Consider the following 16572-nt stretch of genomic DNA (forward strand, 5'->3'; position numbering starts at 1 on the left):
GCAGGATTCCAGGCACATGAGACCATGTCCATATTGTTACTGTACTTAGCAGGTATTCCCTGAGGTTTTCGGGAGCTGGTGTCAGCGCTCAGCTTCACTCATCGGGAGAAAGCTGGCGTGACATCACCATACCCATGCTTTCCCCCGAAAGGATGGCAGTTTGGAAATTGTTTGGAAATTTAAATCAGAATTCCTGGGTTAGGTTTAAAACTAAACATCCACTTCAAAAAACGATGCACCATTCATTATGACTTGCCATGAAGTAATTTGCACCTTGAATAAAAACAAACTCAATGCCCAGGGAACAGGCTAAAGAGCTTCGGTGCATCCAGACGGCAGAATGCTGTACAGCACTAGGGATAACGAGGCAGATTTATCTGCATGCATTTATAACACAAACGATAGCAAGGATGCAGTAAGTGAAGAAACACAGCAAGTGTGACCTGCTTAGTCATCTGAGTACAAAAGAGAGGGCTATATGAATACTTACAGTCTTCTTTTTGGGGGAAAAAAGAAATCTCTGAAAGTGTTCAAAAAAAACCCCCCAAACCATGGCTTCCAAGAATGAAAGACAATGTATAGATTGAGGGCCAGCCAGCCCGTGGTGGAGAGGCTTCTCACTGTAAACAGCCGCGTTTGAATTTTTTGGCCCAAGAACACACAGTCACCCCGCATCATCTGTGGGGAATTAGTTCCTGAGATCCGCATGCGTACCAGTGTCTGAGGATGTGCAAGGGAATCCCAAATAAATGGTACTGTACTTTCAGGTTACCAGGGTATCATCCCTGGAATTACTTAACCCATCTCTTGGTTGCTTATGGTAACAAATATAATGCAAAGCCATGCAAATAAGTGTTTAAAACACTACAGTCTTTAGGGAATACTGGCAGGGAAGGAACGTGCATGTTCAATACAGACACAGTTTTTTAAAAGAATCATTCGATCCACAGTTGGCTGCCTGTGGGACACAGATTGTGGCAGCCGGCTCCACCTCCTCCGTGAAAACCATGCTCAGCTGGAAGAGGAGGGAGACCACAGAATGAGGGCATCCCAGTCCTTCCTGCACAAGTAGTGTGCAGGCCCTGGCCACACCGAGCACAGAATTTCATCCCTCACATGACTTTTTCTCCACTGGCATTTAGTGCATGATGCCATAGGACCTTCAGATCTGTGACGTGAATAAAGAACCCTCAGACGGCCACACAGGTCAAGTTCATTAGGAAGCACAGGTGGAAAATTTTCTTTCCCCCCTCCAGGAAACTCTTTATGAAAACGGTACTTTAAAATATTTTTTTAACTGATTCTAAATCATAATGAAGCCTATAGACCCACGGTTTTCCATACTCGTTTACTTACTTATTCATTTAACCACTCAACCAGTATCAATGAAGCATCTCGTATGTTCTAGAAGTATTGTTAGTCCCTGGGGACAGAGGGCTGAGAGTAAAGACTTCTGTTCTCATAGAGAGCAAGTTTCTAAAACTTTAGAGCGTGAAGTTATGGCACGGGGAGGCAGGAGGCCGCACAGCACAGTTTAGCCTGTTTCTGCGTTTATGAAACCTGCCGTGGCACCTCCCGCCCCTTCCTCTGTTCCTTTGCGGACTTCCCCGCCTGGACTCCGTGCAGCTTCTGTGGGCTGGGTATGTGCAGGAAAAGAGGAACACTGCAGCTCTGAGCTCCTACTGTGGGCAAGAGGTTTTACATAACCAGCCTTACGTAAGCCTCGCAGCGACCTTATTTAAAATCTATCATGCTTCTTTTAAAAACGAGGGGAATGACACTGAGAAATGTTCAGTAATTTAACCAAAGGGCGCAGCTAGAAAATAGCAGAACCGTGCTGCAGTCCCGGCCTGCCAGACTTCCCAGCCGATACTCTTTCCACTGCATTATGCTGCCAGGCCTCCCTTCAAAAGAGAAGAGAAAAATGTGATCTGTCGTATGAACTATTGTGAGGCTCGGAAGGCAGGGAACTGCACAGGTCCTGTCTAGTCACTAATGGAGTCGGGACTTTCGGTTTTGTCGTGTATTACAAGAAAGTGAGCCTTTGGTCTCTTTTACCTTTAAGGCCTGAGCTACAAGAACTGTTTCAATCCCGACGTCTCCAAGGACACGATGCTGTGTGCTATCTATGGGGAACTTACTGTAGCTGGCTTGCAGCTGGCATTGTGGGGAACAAAGGGGAGCTGGTGAGGGTTTGTGATGTTCTTGTCTGCAGGGGCTGAGGCATGCAGGGAGGGCCCCATCCCCACGACGACCAAACGCCTAAGGGTGAGGGAGAGAACCTCACATTTGGGGAAGCTCCATGGCAGGGGACCTTACAGTGACAGTGGCTATGGAGGGTAATCAAGAAAGGCTTCGGAGAGGAGGTGAATCTCCAGGGCAGGAGCTCTCTTCGGAGGAGCTATCCTTTCTCTTATTTATCCCCTGTCCTCACTACTGATGGACACATCAACATAGAAGCCGAAAGAGACCTCAAAATGATGAAGCTAAATTTAGTGTCTATATAAGAGACATCCACTGTGAAACATTTGCCATCCAATTTTCTTTAAATAGCCCTTTTGGACTGGTATTTTTCCAAATCTTGATCAATTTTTTTTTGTGGTGAAATCTCACTAAATGCCAAGAGTGGACCAATGACCTTTATGACAGTGGCCTGTATGACTGGCTAGGGACACTGGTTTGATGGGTTGGTTTTCTGCCCTCGAGAATGGCTTCATTATGACAGCTGACATTCTTCACTTGCTGGACCTGCTGGAAATTCTTTTTATACCTTTTTAGGATGATGTCTTACTTACGTGGTAAAAGCAGGATTGACTTTGGCCCCCAGGTAGTAGGAATAAAGGATGAACATGCCAATCATGAACGCCAAAAACACCATAATGAACAGAACCATGAACTTGAATATGTCCTTCACAGTCCTTCCCAGGGAGATCTGCAAGGGCCCAAAGCTCTCGTTGGCAGGGAGAATGTATGCGATCCGGGAGAAGCTGAGTACCACCGCTATGGCGTAGAGGCCTTCGGATATGATCTGAGGGTCAGAAGGGAGCCATTTATCTCTAGCTAGAAGAGGGGAGAGAAAGAGAAAAAAATGGGGTTTTTAATTTATGCCTAACTATGCAAAACAAATACTGCAAACTGACCTATTATCAAGACAAGGGGTTCTTGCTTCGGTTGAAATGACTGGCAATTTAATGAACCGTCCGGATACGATTTTTAAATGTTAAACTAGAAGCAGCATCTTTATTTCAATTGATGAAAAAACCCTATTATGAAGACACCAAGGTGGCCTCACATGGCACAGAAACAGAATAATATACAAAAGAGGGAGATTCAATGTTTCGCGGACACGGACTGTGCCCAGGACAAGAGACCATTGATATTCACTCTCCCCGTAGGTATCAGCTTTTATTTACTGGCTCTTTTGCCATGCAATGGACAAAACCTCAGTGGAACTTATTTTGAAATCCAGTTCATCTATCAATTAACGCTAGTAAAATGTTCAGCAGCGCGGGGGGGGGGGGGAGTATTCCAAGTCAGCGTGATGCTGACCCTGTGGGATGTGAGCCATGCGGCAGGCTCCCAGGCAGCGTAAGTACGTTAGAGGTGGACGCAGAGTAAGGACGCTAATAGCATACAGCTGCTCCAGGTCCCCGGCAGGGCAATGAAATAACAGACAGCTAACTCTGTGCAAACCGAGTCGTTGCCGAAAGAACGGCTGCCCTGTAGACATGCGCAGCAGCAAACCTGACATCCGCTGACACTGCCTTCAATGGCCCACTGTCATTTCTCTTCATAAAAACAGACGTCAAGACTTAGAAACGTTAAAAAAGAACATACATAGGAAGCAGGGAAGTCTGAATTAATAAATCCCCCTCCAGCCAAAAGTTACTAAATACACAAGAATAAACGTGAATATTACAGAAAAAGCTTACAGAAACAGTAAAACTAATATGTTACCAAACAAGGTTTAAATTCTTTCACTATAAATGGTGCCCATTTGCTCCTTTGAGCCAGCGTCCTCGGGCCATGAAAACTCTTGCTTGCCGATGACGACAGACGATGGGTTTAAATTGCATGCTCTGCGATACCGGATCTTTTGGAGACTTCCTACAGATGTTAAAGTATCTGCTCTCCTCACGTCACCAAGTCCTAGACACACTTACGGTTTTCCTCCCGGCCACGACACTTCGGAATCCTCTATTTTAGGCTTAAGAATGCCAGACAATAATTTATTCTATCTTAATTAATTTATTGTGGCATTTGGGTTAGGCAAGCACTCTAGGACTGTGCAATATCCCCATGCCTTTACTTATTTAATTAATTCATTACTTTTTCATCTATTCACATGCAGGAGCCCACTAAGTCGCCCTGGTTGACCTTGGTCTGTGAAGGCTGGCCGGTTTCGAGCTTGCAGTCCTTCTGCCTTAACCTCCTGGGTAGCTGGGACTGCAGGCCTGACAAACACACAACCATAATGAAAACTTGCCAGTAATAGCTGCATAATACTGATTCGTGCTGGCAAAGAAGCCATCAGTGTCCTTTCACCTGGATGTCCTTGCCACGGGGACGATACAACACCCTCTCCAGTGTCTACCGTCTCCACGCCAACTTTCTCATGTGTTGGGGCTTTAGCTCCCACATCCTGCCTCTGCTGGATTTTCATTTCTCTTATTCCATGCTCATGAGCATCTAGTTTCCAGATTCCAGAGCTCATGCTTTCCCTACTGCCCACAAACGCTCTACACATTTCTCATGCTAAGGACAGTGGCGGCCTATTAATCTGAGGCTTGGTATTCCATAATTTCAGTGACTGATGAGCAATTGTAGTTTGAAAATGCCAAACAGCAAATCCCAGAAACAAAGAACGTGTGTGTTTTAGACTGCCCAGCCATCTAAAGTCTCGAGTGGGACCATCCCTCCTATCCTCCGCCCTGTGTCCAGTGTGTCCACGGTCGATAAGACCACAGTGTGTCCACAGGCGATAGGACCACAGTGTGTCCACAGCTGATAGGCTGTCTTCCCTTTAGTGGCTGAGCAACGGTGGAGCTTCTCAGACTGACAGTCTCTACACAGTAGGGGCTGCGGTAAAGAAACTTTTATCTTACTCAGAACAATCCTACAACTCAAAAGTAGTGATGCTGGGAAATTTATTGCCATAGACCATTATAATTTTTGTGTTTTATTAGTTATTAATCAGTCATAGTCTCTAATTTATAAACCAAGCTTTATCACAAGGATATATTTTCATATGTGAAAGGACACATTATATGTAGAGTTTGATTCTATCCATGGTTTCCGGCATCTTGGAACATCCTCGACTCAGATAGGAGAGTACCGTGTCTTATATTTCCGGTTGTCAGCCTAGCTTTTAATGGCTGAACCATCTTCCCAGCTGTTTCTTTCCAAAATGCCCTTCCTGAAATGTAAAAGGACCCGCAGCTAACAACTCACCATAGGTGAAATACTGAACCTCAGGTGGAAGCGTGACTTCGCTCAGGTCGCTCTCTTGCACGTGGCTGTCCACATACTGCTGCGCTTTCGTGGCCTGCAGGAAAGCCAGGAACCTGGCGGTGAAGGCGGCGATGAAGATGGAGAGCATGCCGAAGTCAAGCACGTTCCACAGCTGCACGATGTACTCCCGGGGTCCTTCCAGCCAGAGCTCCTTGCACTCAGACCACATCATCCCTGCACAAGAAACCAGAGCCGTAGAGTAGAGTCTACAGCCGGGGCTGAACCGATACTCTGTCCACACCCGGAAAATGGTGAAACTCCGCACCAACGGGAGGTGCGGTCAGACACTGAGGCTCCGTGGAGCTGGGTGCCGCTTAGGAGCCAATGGACTCCATCACGTCAGAACTTAAAGAAACATATACGACGCCAGGATCGCCGCTCGGGTAGCCCTGTGCGTGCAGATGACACGGGAAGGGGGACAAGAGAGGAGCGAGGGGATGCCCCAGTCCAAGACTTTGTTCTGTGAGGGTTTTGGAGGAGGAGAGAAAAGGGAGTCTAGGAAAACAAAGAGGCCAATTAATTCAGATCACAGTAATGTAGGGGCACGAGTAAGCCCTGGAGTGGGAAATTCACTGTAGACATGTAACAAAAACCATGTCCTGTCACCCAGGAACATTCACTCTCCTCTAACTTCCCTTCCCACTACCCTACCTACTGGGGAGGCCAAGAACATCATCAGAAAAAGACCCAACTCTAGAAAAAAAAACCTGTCATTTGAGCGAAAAAAAAAAAAGATGAAATATCCAGTTTAATAAATTATCCCAACTTTGTACATGTAGATGTCCAGTCTTATGGTACTGTGATGTGTTGTTGTGTACAGATGTTTTGGGCTATGTTTATAGCCATGGTGGGACACGTGTTACTGAGGGCCACAGCTGGCTGAGGCCATGAAGTGAAGGAGTGAAGAGCTGACCTCCTCACTAAGAGCAGCGAGGACACACTGGTGGGGACAGAACACAGAACGCCTCGGGGATAGAAATCAAGACACAGAGTGGTCCCATCTCCTGAGAAGGAGGAGAATTTATCCCTCATAGTACTCCAAACACAGCTACTCAAAATGAGCTGTCAGAGTAACAAACATCCTGAAAATGAGAACACTCCTAAAATCCCTGAAACAAATAAGTGACGAAGCCTTTCTAGTCACGAGTATTTCAATTTAGTGAGGCCTATGCTAATAACTCAGTGTCAACATTTCAGCATTATCTAGTACTGAATCGTTCAGTTCCTTTCTTATTTAACTTACAATTAATAGTCATATATGATGTTCTCATCATCTATAGTGTTAACAGTTTTAGTAGAAAATAGCATCATTTCAGTAACTATTTTTTGAGGGGGAGGAGAGGTAGCAATCAGGGAACTAAAAAGACTTACCGAGAACCCAGACCATAATTAGCATTTCCGTCCATGTGAACTGGGTGGTCTTCACCCTGAAGATCTGCTTGGGGTAGTCAATAACAGTGATATTGGGCAGCGTGCTGATACCTTCAAACCTGTCTGAGGCGTTGAACACAAGCAGACCCAGAAAGATGATGAAGGAGGCGGCGTGTGCCACGAACTTCATGAAAGGGCTTCGAAGAATTTTCCCCAGCTGTGATATGACAGAGAGAGAGGGGGAAAATTGTGGGCAGGGAAAGATGGGAGGGAGATGGGAAGGAGGGAGAGAAGGGGAGGGGAGAGATGGGAGTGATGGGGAGATGAAAGGGAGGGGGCATGGGAAGGAGAGAGGGTGGGAAGGAGGAGGAGATGGGAGGCAGGGGAGATAGGAAGGAGGGGGAGATGGGGGAGAAGGAGATGCTCTAAAAATTGTCTTCTACTTGCAACAATCACTATCCAGGATAAAATGGATACATGAAGGGAGCTGGAACAATTTCTGTTTGCTTTGGAAGAACTATTCAGGCTTGTCCAACTTTTGGATAGTTATGAACGTTGCCCAACACATTTGTAGACATCAAGTCATAATGTCAAAAGGTTGAACTCCCCTGACGGTTATGCATTGTGAAAACCACTCTTTTTTAAGGGAGATTTTCCCTCTAAAATTGATTTCAAAAGTCTTGGAAATTCAGTTCCTAAATGCCTACTACACTGTAAACCGTGCCGCACTGACTGCCCGCTTCTGGAAACTCTGTACGGAGGATGGTTCTTACTCTTACTTTTGCATGAAAAGCTATGGCAAAGTCAAAGTTCGTAGGCCTGAAAAGGAAACCCTAGTTTGTAGGTTTTCAAATTTTTTTTAATTAAAAAAATAGGGCATTAAAAGTTTTTCGAAGAGTAAAATAATTGCTGCACTGTAAACAAAATTTAATTCTCACTTCCAAATAATCCCATCATACCGTATCATCATATTTTAAAAGGATGAAAGAAAAAAGGGAAGAAAGCATTAGAGTTGAGATAAATATCTTATCAATTACTACCTACATAATAGGGAGATGTAAAATAACTAGAAATTCCAAGAAAGGTAGCTTGATTAAAAATAATCTCCGAGCTTTGAAAATGATGCATATAATAAAGACAGTTTTAATGGTCAGCTTATAATTGTTTAAAGGTGGTGCCTTATAAACATCCTGTGACACACTGTCCTTAAAAGTCCCATGCTCTAACAGGAAATGAGAAGCAGTTCCTTCTGTCCCCAGGGTATCCACAGTCCAAGGATTAGGTACATGGGACACATTTGTCCAGTATGTTCTCTATTCTGCACACTCAGAGCCTGGTTTTTAACTCTGTCTATGAACTTAAAAACAGATCTGGTTCACATTTGGAAGGCTATTTTCATACCAATGTCCAGAACCTTAATCTGCTATCAATAAATGATCAAACAATGTCAAGTCTTTCTGAATTTGAACATGCGTGCACACAGACAATTGTTACGTTTCCATACCGGACACAGAAAAACAAGCAACAATAACCACACAGCCCAGTGCTGATTCAGCTGCAGAGGGTGTGTTTGGCATGGCTGTCAAGGCACATGCAATTTCTTGGGTGTTGCCAAGTCTGCTTTTCTCAAAAAACGATCTTTAAAACTTTAAATAAGAAGAAAATAAAACAGTATACTCATTTTTAAAATGGATTATACGCGGAGTTTTTTGTTCGTTTGTTTTACTTTTTTTAAAAACAGTATTGCAGTCAAGGCTCATGCACACCAGGCAATGCTCTAATGCTGAGGTTTGTCCCAGCCTCAGACCTCCTTGCCCAAGTCTGTATGCGGAGGCTGGAGGTCAGGATCAAGCACCATTCTTCTGGGGCCTCCCCACCTTAGTCTTTGGACCTAGAGTTCACCAGTAAGCTGGACTGGCTGCCTAGCAACTCCAGGAACCTTCCACGTCCAGCTCTCCAGCACTGAGACTTCAGGCTCTGCCATCATCCCTTGCTTTGCACGCTGACTCTAGGGGTGGAGCTTGGGTATTCATGCTTGCAAGGCAAGCACTTCATCAACTGAGGTGTGCCCAGCCCGAGAATTCCCCAGTTACTTATTTTCTCTGTGAAATAAGCACAGCCATGCATGGGTTCCATGGGTGGTTCAGTGCCTACGTTTCTTTTCTTATGATGAAACATCGCTACTCGGAGAGTTGCTCTTTTATAAGAGGTAAAAATGTATGCCCCAAGATGCCCACTGCAACCCTAACCCTCTCTAATTGACTGAAAACCTGAAGACGGACTCTTGGGTACCAGAACTTGGTGATGCATTTCCTCCAGGAAGGGAATCTGGTTGGGTTGTAATTTTCTGCTGACTTCAGGCTCTTATGTGATTTGTGTTCTAGTCTTTAGTGATTATGTTTGTAAAGAACTGTAAAATAGCTTCTCCATGATACACAACAAAGAATCCAGCAGTCATCAAACTTGGTAAAAATGACAAACTTTCTACCTTTTATTGAATGGGGCAGCTCAACAAGGAAGTGAGCTGGATACACACGCCCAGAGAAGACAGCTGAGCCACAGGCGACATTAGACTTACAGGGTCATTTTTTAGTGACCTTGAGGCATTTTGCCTGAAACAGATTCTGATTTAAATAAAACCAGACTTGAGAATATAGACACGAGATTAAAGGACCTTAGGGCAGCTCCTCTCCAGGGATGTGCCCCTTATTACCAGATTCTGTTAGCAGGATTCATGTTCTCGTCCACATCTTAATCACGACCACATTAGCTCTACTTGGGCAGGTTGAGAGGAGAAAGGTACCGGAGTCATCCAAGCAAAGTCAAGCAGTTCAAACAAAATCCAAAGCACCCTAAGTTCAATACTACTCGAGTTGGAACTTTCTAGAAGAATAAAGGACTTGAGAACCCATCATGGGCATGATTAAAGGTTAAATAATACTTCTGATATCCATGAGCTCAGTACTCATCCCCCCACCATGTTTCTAATGGGTTCAGATGAGCGCTCTGAAAATAGCCATTTTTGTGATCTCACTGAGCACAGCTGTCTGCTTCCCTTCTCTTCCTTCAGCCAGCTATGACCATATTCTCTTCTTACTACGCTGACAGAAGTAACTCCATTCTCTCTCGATACTTATTCCTTCTTGTCTACCATGGGAATTTTACCCTGAAAGCCTTATAATGCCACGCCTGCAAATATGATCTGTTCTGCTAGCCCCAAATCCTTTCCAGCTGTCTCCTCGAGTTGATTCACCCACTACAAAGTAGACCGCATTCTGTGGTCACTTAGAAGGCGGAGCCAAAGAGCCGGGAGCCTGAACATTAGCTGCTGCACTTTCCCAACAGAGATACACAGTATACCAAGCACGGAGGGGAGGGGGGAGGCTAGTACCCTGCTACAAGGTGCAATCCAATAGCCAATGGCAAGGAACGGAAGGCCCAAGGCCACGACCAGCACGACCAGGCACTTGATAGCGATGGTCTGTTCCCGAAGGCCGGAGAGATTCTCATACCAGATCGTCAGAAGCTGTTGTTGGCAGTTGGGGTGAGCCACGAACTGTTGGGAGTAGAGGGAGAGACAAGTTAGTAGGCCCTGTCCACAGCAGAGCATTCCAATACATGCCTTTGGGGCTGGAGAGATGGCTCAGTGGTGAAGAGCAATGACTGCTCTTCCAGAGGTCCTGAGTTCAATTCCCAGCAACCATGTGGTGGCTCACAACCATCTGTAATGAGACCTGGTGCCCTTTCCTGGCCTACAGGCAGGATACTAAACAAACAAACAAACAAATAAATAAATCTTAAAAGAAAAAAAAGGCCTGTGCCACCATATCCAATACATGCCTTTGTAGAACACAGCCTCTTAAAACCTCCTGGGTCCTCCCTTCCTATTAGAACGGAGGTGGAAACCAAAGGAGAAAGCTGAAGTCACCCTCACCCCCAGTCCTTTCTGGTAGCTGACTCCTCTCTGGCCATGCCTAACACTGGCTTTCTGTTGGGAAACCGTGCCCCCCACCATATCTCTTGCCAGCTTTCTTGCCTTCATTTCAAAATGGAAAAGGCAAACGGTGATTTGGCTTATTGCTGACCAGAAGTAAGAGAAGTGTTAATAAACTTGCGAGTTACTCCTGAAATACTACGCGTATGAGAAAATACAAAACTGATGCAAATTGAACTCCTGTGCTGTGGCTGAATACGAAAGGAAAGTTCCGGCAGAGCTGTTCCTACGCCAGCAGGTATCATGCGGGGTCCCCGTTAGCACCACTCTTAACTGCCGAGCTATCTTCCCGGCTTTGTTTTTGTTTTTTAACCTTATCCATAATTCCTATACCCTTCTATCTTGCTTCTAAAACATTTTTAATTTTCTGACATGGGGTCTCCTACTGTAACCCAGGCTGGCCTAGCGATTGCTCTCTTTATTGGATAATTTATTGTGAAAACAGCATTGCTTTGGGTCAAAGGCTGTCTTCAAATTCACATTTTGAACTCCTTACTCCCAAAGTGCTGGCCCTCAGGGCAGGACTTCAGGGCACACTTGGGGTCTGGGGACAGAGTACATGAGATGGTGAGATTGGTGCCTATGTATTATAGACACCCCCCCCCACACACACACAAGGCTCTGCTTTTACCACATGTATTACAAAGAGAAGTCAGTACTTTGCAACTCAATAGAAACAGCCCTGTTGCCATTGTTGGCCACAGATTCCCAGCCTCAGTGTTGTAAGAAACAGGTTTCTGTTGTCTATAAATCACCCCAGTTAGGGTGCCTTGCTATAGCACCCAAAGAGCCCAGAAATACCTGGCCAGAGGTTCCTTCTGATTGTTCCACCATTGCCAGTCGCTAAGAGTATGTTAGGTCTTCTTTCCAAACAATTTACTTACTGTCTTCCTCTCTCTCTTCCTCTCCTTATTCTTTTAAGGCAGAGTCTCACTCACTATGAGCCCAACTGGTCTTGAATTTGGGTTCCTGCTTCAGGCTCGTGAATACTGAGATTAAAGATGCATGTCACCCACACCCTGTAAAGTTCACGGTTTCAAAACCATCTCACACACTAGCATAGTCATGAGATGACTTCTTGGAAAATGCTGTAGACTCAATCCAAACAGAATTCCCAGGTCTGTGTTCCCTCGGAGTCTGTGAAGAGCCTCAAATCTCCACTTTCCCCCTGTGTTATATTCAGACCATTTCTTTTCTGTTTTACTCCTCCCCCTACAGCTCCTAAATGTCTATCATGTTTATTCATTCACCCTTCAGAAGGCTTTCTATACTATCAGCCAGCCACCGCTCTGGGCATTTGGCACAAGATAAAAATAGGAGTCGGAACAGAAACAGAGGGGGAGTGGATGGAGGAAGAGGGGAGGGCAAGGGAATAGGAGGATAGGAGGGAGGCAAAATTGTGGTCAGGTTGTAAAATAAATTAATTTAATTAAAAATAGGAGAGTTTGTATCACTTTAAACCATGAACAGTCATTTCTTCAGAGCACAAAGCAGGCCTTTGAGGATTTTTTTGTTTAACTGTGCAAAGATGTGTTGCATTTGTTTAATTATGTAAAGATGTGTTGCTGTTTTACCTTGCCTGACTAAGGCACCTGATTGGTCTAACAAAAAGCTGAATGGCCCATAGTGAGGGAGGAGGTGTAGGTGGAACTTCCAGGCAGGGAGAGTAAGGAGGAGGAGGAATATGGGTTTGCAAAAGAAAGAAAAGGAGACAGCAGGAAGACATCAGGGACCAGTCAGTCAGACATGGAGGAAGCAGGAAAGCAGGACATACAGAATGAAAAAAAAAAAAAGGTAAACGGCCCCGAGGCAAAACATAGAGGAATAGAAACAGGTTCAATTATGTTAAAAGAGCTAGAGAGACAAACCTAAGCTAAGGCTGAGCATTCATAATTAATAATAAGTCTCCATGTCTTTATTTGGGAGCTGGTTGGTGGCCCAAAGAAAATTCCAGCTACAGCAGGTTGTCAATCAATGCTATGTAAGTCATAATAAAACTGGACTCCATATCCTCATCAAGACAGTAAGTTGGAACAAAATCGTCTTAGTGGAAATGTTTCAGTACTAAGGGCTCCACATTTGAGAGACAAGGCACTGCATGGATCCAAGTCATAGCTCTCTGGAGACCCCAGGCAGCCAGGCTGAGGACAAGGAGCTGGGCATACCAGGAAAGCCACAGGGTGAACATAGGATATCATCGTATGAGATTACTGTTTGGGGAGTCAAGCTTGTACTTTTCTGGGACAACCCAAAGATTTCTGTAAGTTATAGAGTATCCACAGGGCTAGGAGACAAATGCATGGATGAACTCACTGCCCTGAAGAGAGTATCTCTAAGTTACAGAGTATCCACAGGTCTAGGAGACAAATGCATGGATGAACTCACTTCCCTGTAGAGAGTATCTCTAAGTTACAGAGTATTCACAGGTCTAGGAGACAAATACACTGCATACATTTGGATGTATGAACTCTCTTCCCACTAGGGAGTATCTCTAAGTTACAGAGTATCCACAGGGCTAGGAGACAAATGCACTGCATCCACGTGGTTGGATGAACTCACTTCCTTCTAGGGAGTACCTGCTTGCTATGGCTCGAAAGCATCTCCTTTAAAATTCTGGTGTTGTCATGTGACATTCTGAAGAGGTGGGAAAGGGAAGGGCTAGAGGAGGTGGTGAAAGTCCCCAGTACTGTTCAACTGTAGTTTCAGCTAGGAAGGATCGCTTGAGTCTAGAAGTTCAAGGCTGGTCTGGGTAACTCAGCAAGATCGGGTATCTAAAAACAACACAGCCCTTGGGCTGGAGAGATGGCTCAGTGGTTAAGAGCACTGGCTGCTCTTCCAGAGGTCCTGAGTTCAATTCCCATCACCCACCTGGCAGCTCACAACTGTCTGTAACTCCAGTTCCAGGGCATCTGACTCTCACACCAATGAACATAAAATAATAATAATAACAACAACAACAACAATAATAAATTAAAAACAACACAGTCCTTTGAAGGATGAAGATGACCATAGAAGAGCCATTTGGTGCTTGTCAGTTTGTGCTCCCATGCTTCCACCCACGCTAGGACACTGTTAGTGCTTCCGAAGGATACAGCCCTGCCTGCCAGTGCCTTCATCTTGGACTTCCCACCCCGGCGCTGTGAGAAAAATACATCCTGTTTGTAACACACCCAGACTCAGTCATTGTCACAGCAGTACAAACGAACCGAGACACTGCTTTTCTTAGGACCTACACTGTACCAACACTGTCTTATTACTATTGTCTGCGCGTGTGTGTGTGTGTGTGTGAGCATCGGGGTGCCGTGGAACTAATGTGAGGGTCGGAAGGGAACCAGTGGGCTTCCTTCTGCCTCCATGCAGGATCTGCAGTGTCTTAGTGAGGGTTTGTATCGCTGTGACAGAGACCGCTACTGAAAGCAATTTAAAACCCCAGCGCACTCTCCATCACTGATGGGGGGCAGGGAAGGAGCTCATGGCAGGCACCTGGAGCAGGAGCTGAAGCAGAAGCCATGGAGGAGTGCTGCTTACTGGCTTGCTCCTTGGGGCTTGCTTAATTTGTTGGTTTTTGTTTGTTTGTTTGTTGTTGCTGTTGTTTTTTTTTTTTTTTACTTTTTTGTGTAACCTAGATCCATCCTCTTGGGGATGCCATTGCCCATGATGGGCTGGGCCCTCCCATATCCCCACAGACTTGCCTACAGGCAACGATGGTGCCATTTTCTCAACCGAGGTTCTTCTTCCCAGATAACTCTGCCTTGTGTCAAGTTGAAAAGCCAACCAGGGCACAGGGGGGTGAACTCAGGTTGCCATGCTTCCCAAGCAAGCACCTTTCCTCGCTGAGCCATCCCACCAGCCTGCTTTGGTTTGTTTTGATTTTGAGGCAGGGTCTTACTCTATAGCCCAAGCTGGCCTAGAGCAGAAAGCAAGCCTCCTGCTTCAGTCTCCCTCATGCCGGGATTATAGGTCTGAGCCACTCCCAACACTGGGCCACCTTTTCCACACAGAGTATGTGAGATGATACACATCGACCCTTGGGGCTTGTACCACAGGTGCCAACACTTAGTACATATTAAATCCTAGCACCTCACCTGCTGTGAAGGTAAACTCAGCATAACTGGCCAATTTCCTGTCACTAGGATCACAGCCTATGATCTTCCTGAGCTATGTAATATCATCTCTGCTGAATATGTTTAAAACCCACACAAATAGAACTTCCTCAACAATTTAAAACTCCTAATACAAATACACAAGGCACATCTCAAAAACAAAATCGACACAATATTAGCAAGTGAGAGCAAAACACCCTAATCCATCAGGAGATTGGTTTTTTTTTTCTTTCTTTCCAACAACTTCAAAAGAGGGCAGAAGCCTTTATCTCTTAAACCACTCTATTTCCTGGGAAAATGTCCTTATGATGCCACACGGTCATAGCTGGCTGCGTCAGATTCGTGTGTTGTTTCCCAACTGCAGTGGAGCAGCAAATGGAAGTCATTACAGAAATAATACCCTGATTGGAGGCTTTCTGATTCGAAGAGAAAGTGCTTGACACATAAGAACATTCCAATCTTTCAATGGAACAAAACTAACACAGCATTAAAGAACACACACACACACACACACGCACACACACACAGAGGGAGAGAGAGAGAGAGAGAGAGAGAGTCAAATGAGCAGTAGGATGGTAGTTGCCCCATCAACCAGAGCAAGGAGATGGAAGACAACTGAATAAGCGTATACCTAAAATGACTGTGTGATACTATCTATTTAAACTCCTCTCAAGTGTAGAATGCTGTGCAAAATTCTTGGGGGTTTCCGCTCTTGTTTTAATGACATTTTATGTTCGTCATGTGTACGTCCCTCATTCTCCCTCTGCGTCCTCAGGTCTGAGGCCTCTTACACCTTCTGCAGAGAAACACAGGATAACTGAATGTGTCCGTATTGCCGCAGGTCTAATTTTTAGATTACTGTTCTGTTAAGGATGAAATTAGGGCACTGGGAGAGAACTCCGGAGATTATTTTTCTCTAGAGCCTAGTGTTACAGACTAAATAGCCTACCACATCCAGTCAACAAATTTAATATATATTAAATATCTATATTAATATATATATATATAATCTATAGTGAAGATTGCTCACCATGATGTAGGTACAGATGGGGGGGGTGTGCTGGGGGGGGATGGGGCAGGGAGGACAAACCCTGCTCTCCTAGCACAGAATAGCAGAGAGGGATGAACAGAGTTAGAATGAAAGGAGTAAATGTTCTGTAAGGCAGAGAAGACAGAAGTGAATTATTGATTTCATCAGCACCACCAAGCACTGTAACTACTCATTGAGAGCAGATCACACACACACACACACACACACACACACACACACACATTAGCATTTCTTTACTTTGAAAGAAGGTTGAAACAGGTTTCAATACAGACCCCAGGCTAGCCTGAGGCTAGTGGTCCTCCTACCTCAGCCTCGTGAACACTAAGATCACAGGCACGTGCCATCACACCTAGCTGATATTTATTACCACAGGGTTTACATTTTTTTATTTACTTTCATTAATAAATGTTTTTAGATTTATGTATTTCACGTGTATGCGTGTTTTGCCTGCATGTATGTATGTGCACCTTGCGCAACCACCGGATGGTTGTGAGCCTGAGAACTTAACCCAGGTCCTCTTCAAGAACAGCAAATTCTCTTAA

At 45.0% G+C, this 16572-nt stretch overlaps 1 protein-coding gene across 3 annotated transcripts in view; it reads right to left on the reverse strand.

Moving 5' to 3' along the window:
* Trpc3 (transient receptor potential cation channel subfamily C member 3) overlaps window positions 1-16572 on the reverse strand; it is a 69029-nt gene that overhangs the window by 21121 nt on the left and 31336 nt on the right. For all 3 annotated transcript variants that reach the window (XR_012908083.1, XM_075950707.1, XM_075950708.1), the window contains exons 4-7: window positions 10274-10438; window positions 6883-7099; window positions 5452-5685; window positions 2796-3060 (exon numbers count right to left, since the gene is read on the reverse strand). Coding sequence is in view for 2 of the 3 variants with exons in the window: in XM_075950707.1 (XP_075806822.1) it covers window positions 2796-3060; window positions 5452-5685; window positions 6883-7099; window positions 10274-10438 (881 nt within the window). In the remaining variant the exon portion in view is untranslated. The remainder of the gene's footprint in view (window positions 1-2795; window positions 3061-5451; window positions 5686-6882; window positions 7100-10273; window positions 10439-16572) is intronic.

Source organism: Microtus pennsylvanicus, chromosome 16 (genome assembly GCF_037038515.1).
Source record: "Microtus pennsylvanicus isolate mMicPen1 chromosome 16, mMicPen1.hap1, whole genome shotgun sequence".
Classification (NCBI taxonomy): Eukaryota; Metazoa; Chordata; class Mammalia; order Rodentia; family Cricetidae; genus Microtus; species Microtus pennsylvanicus.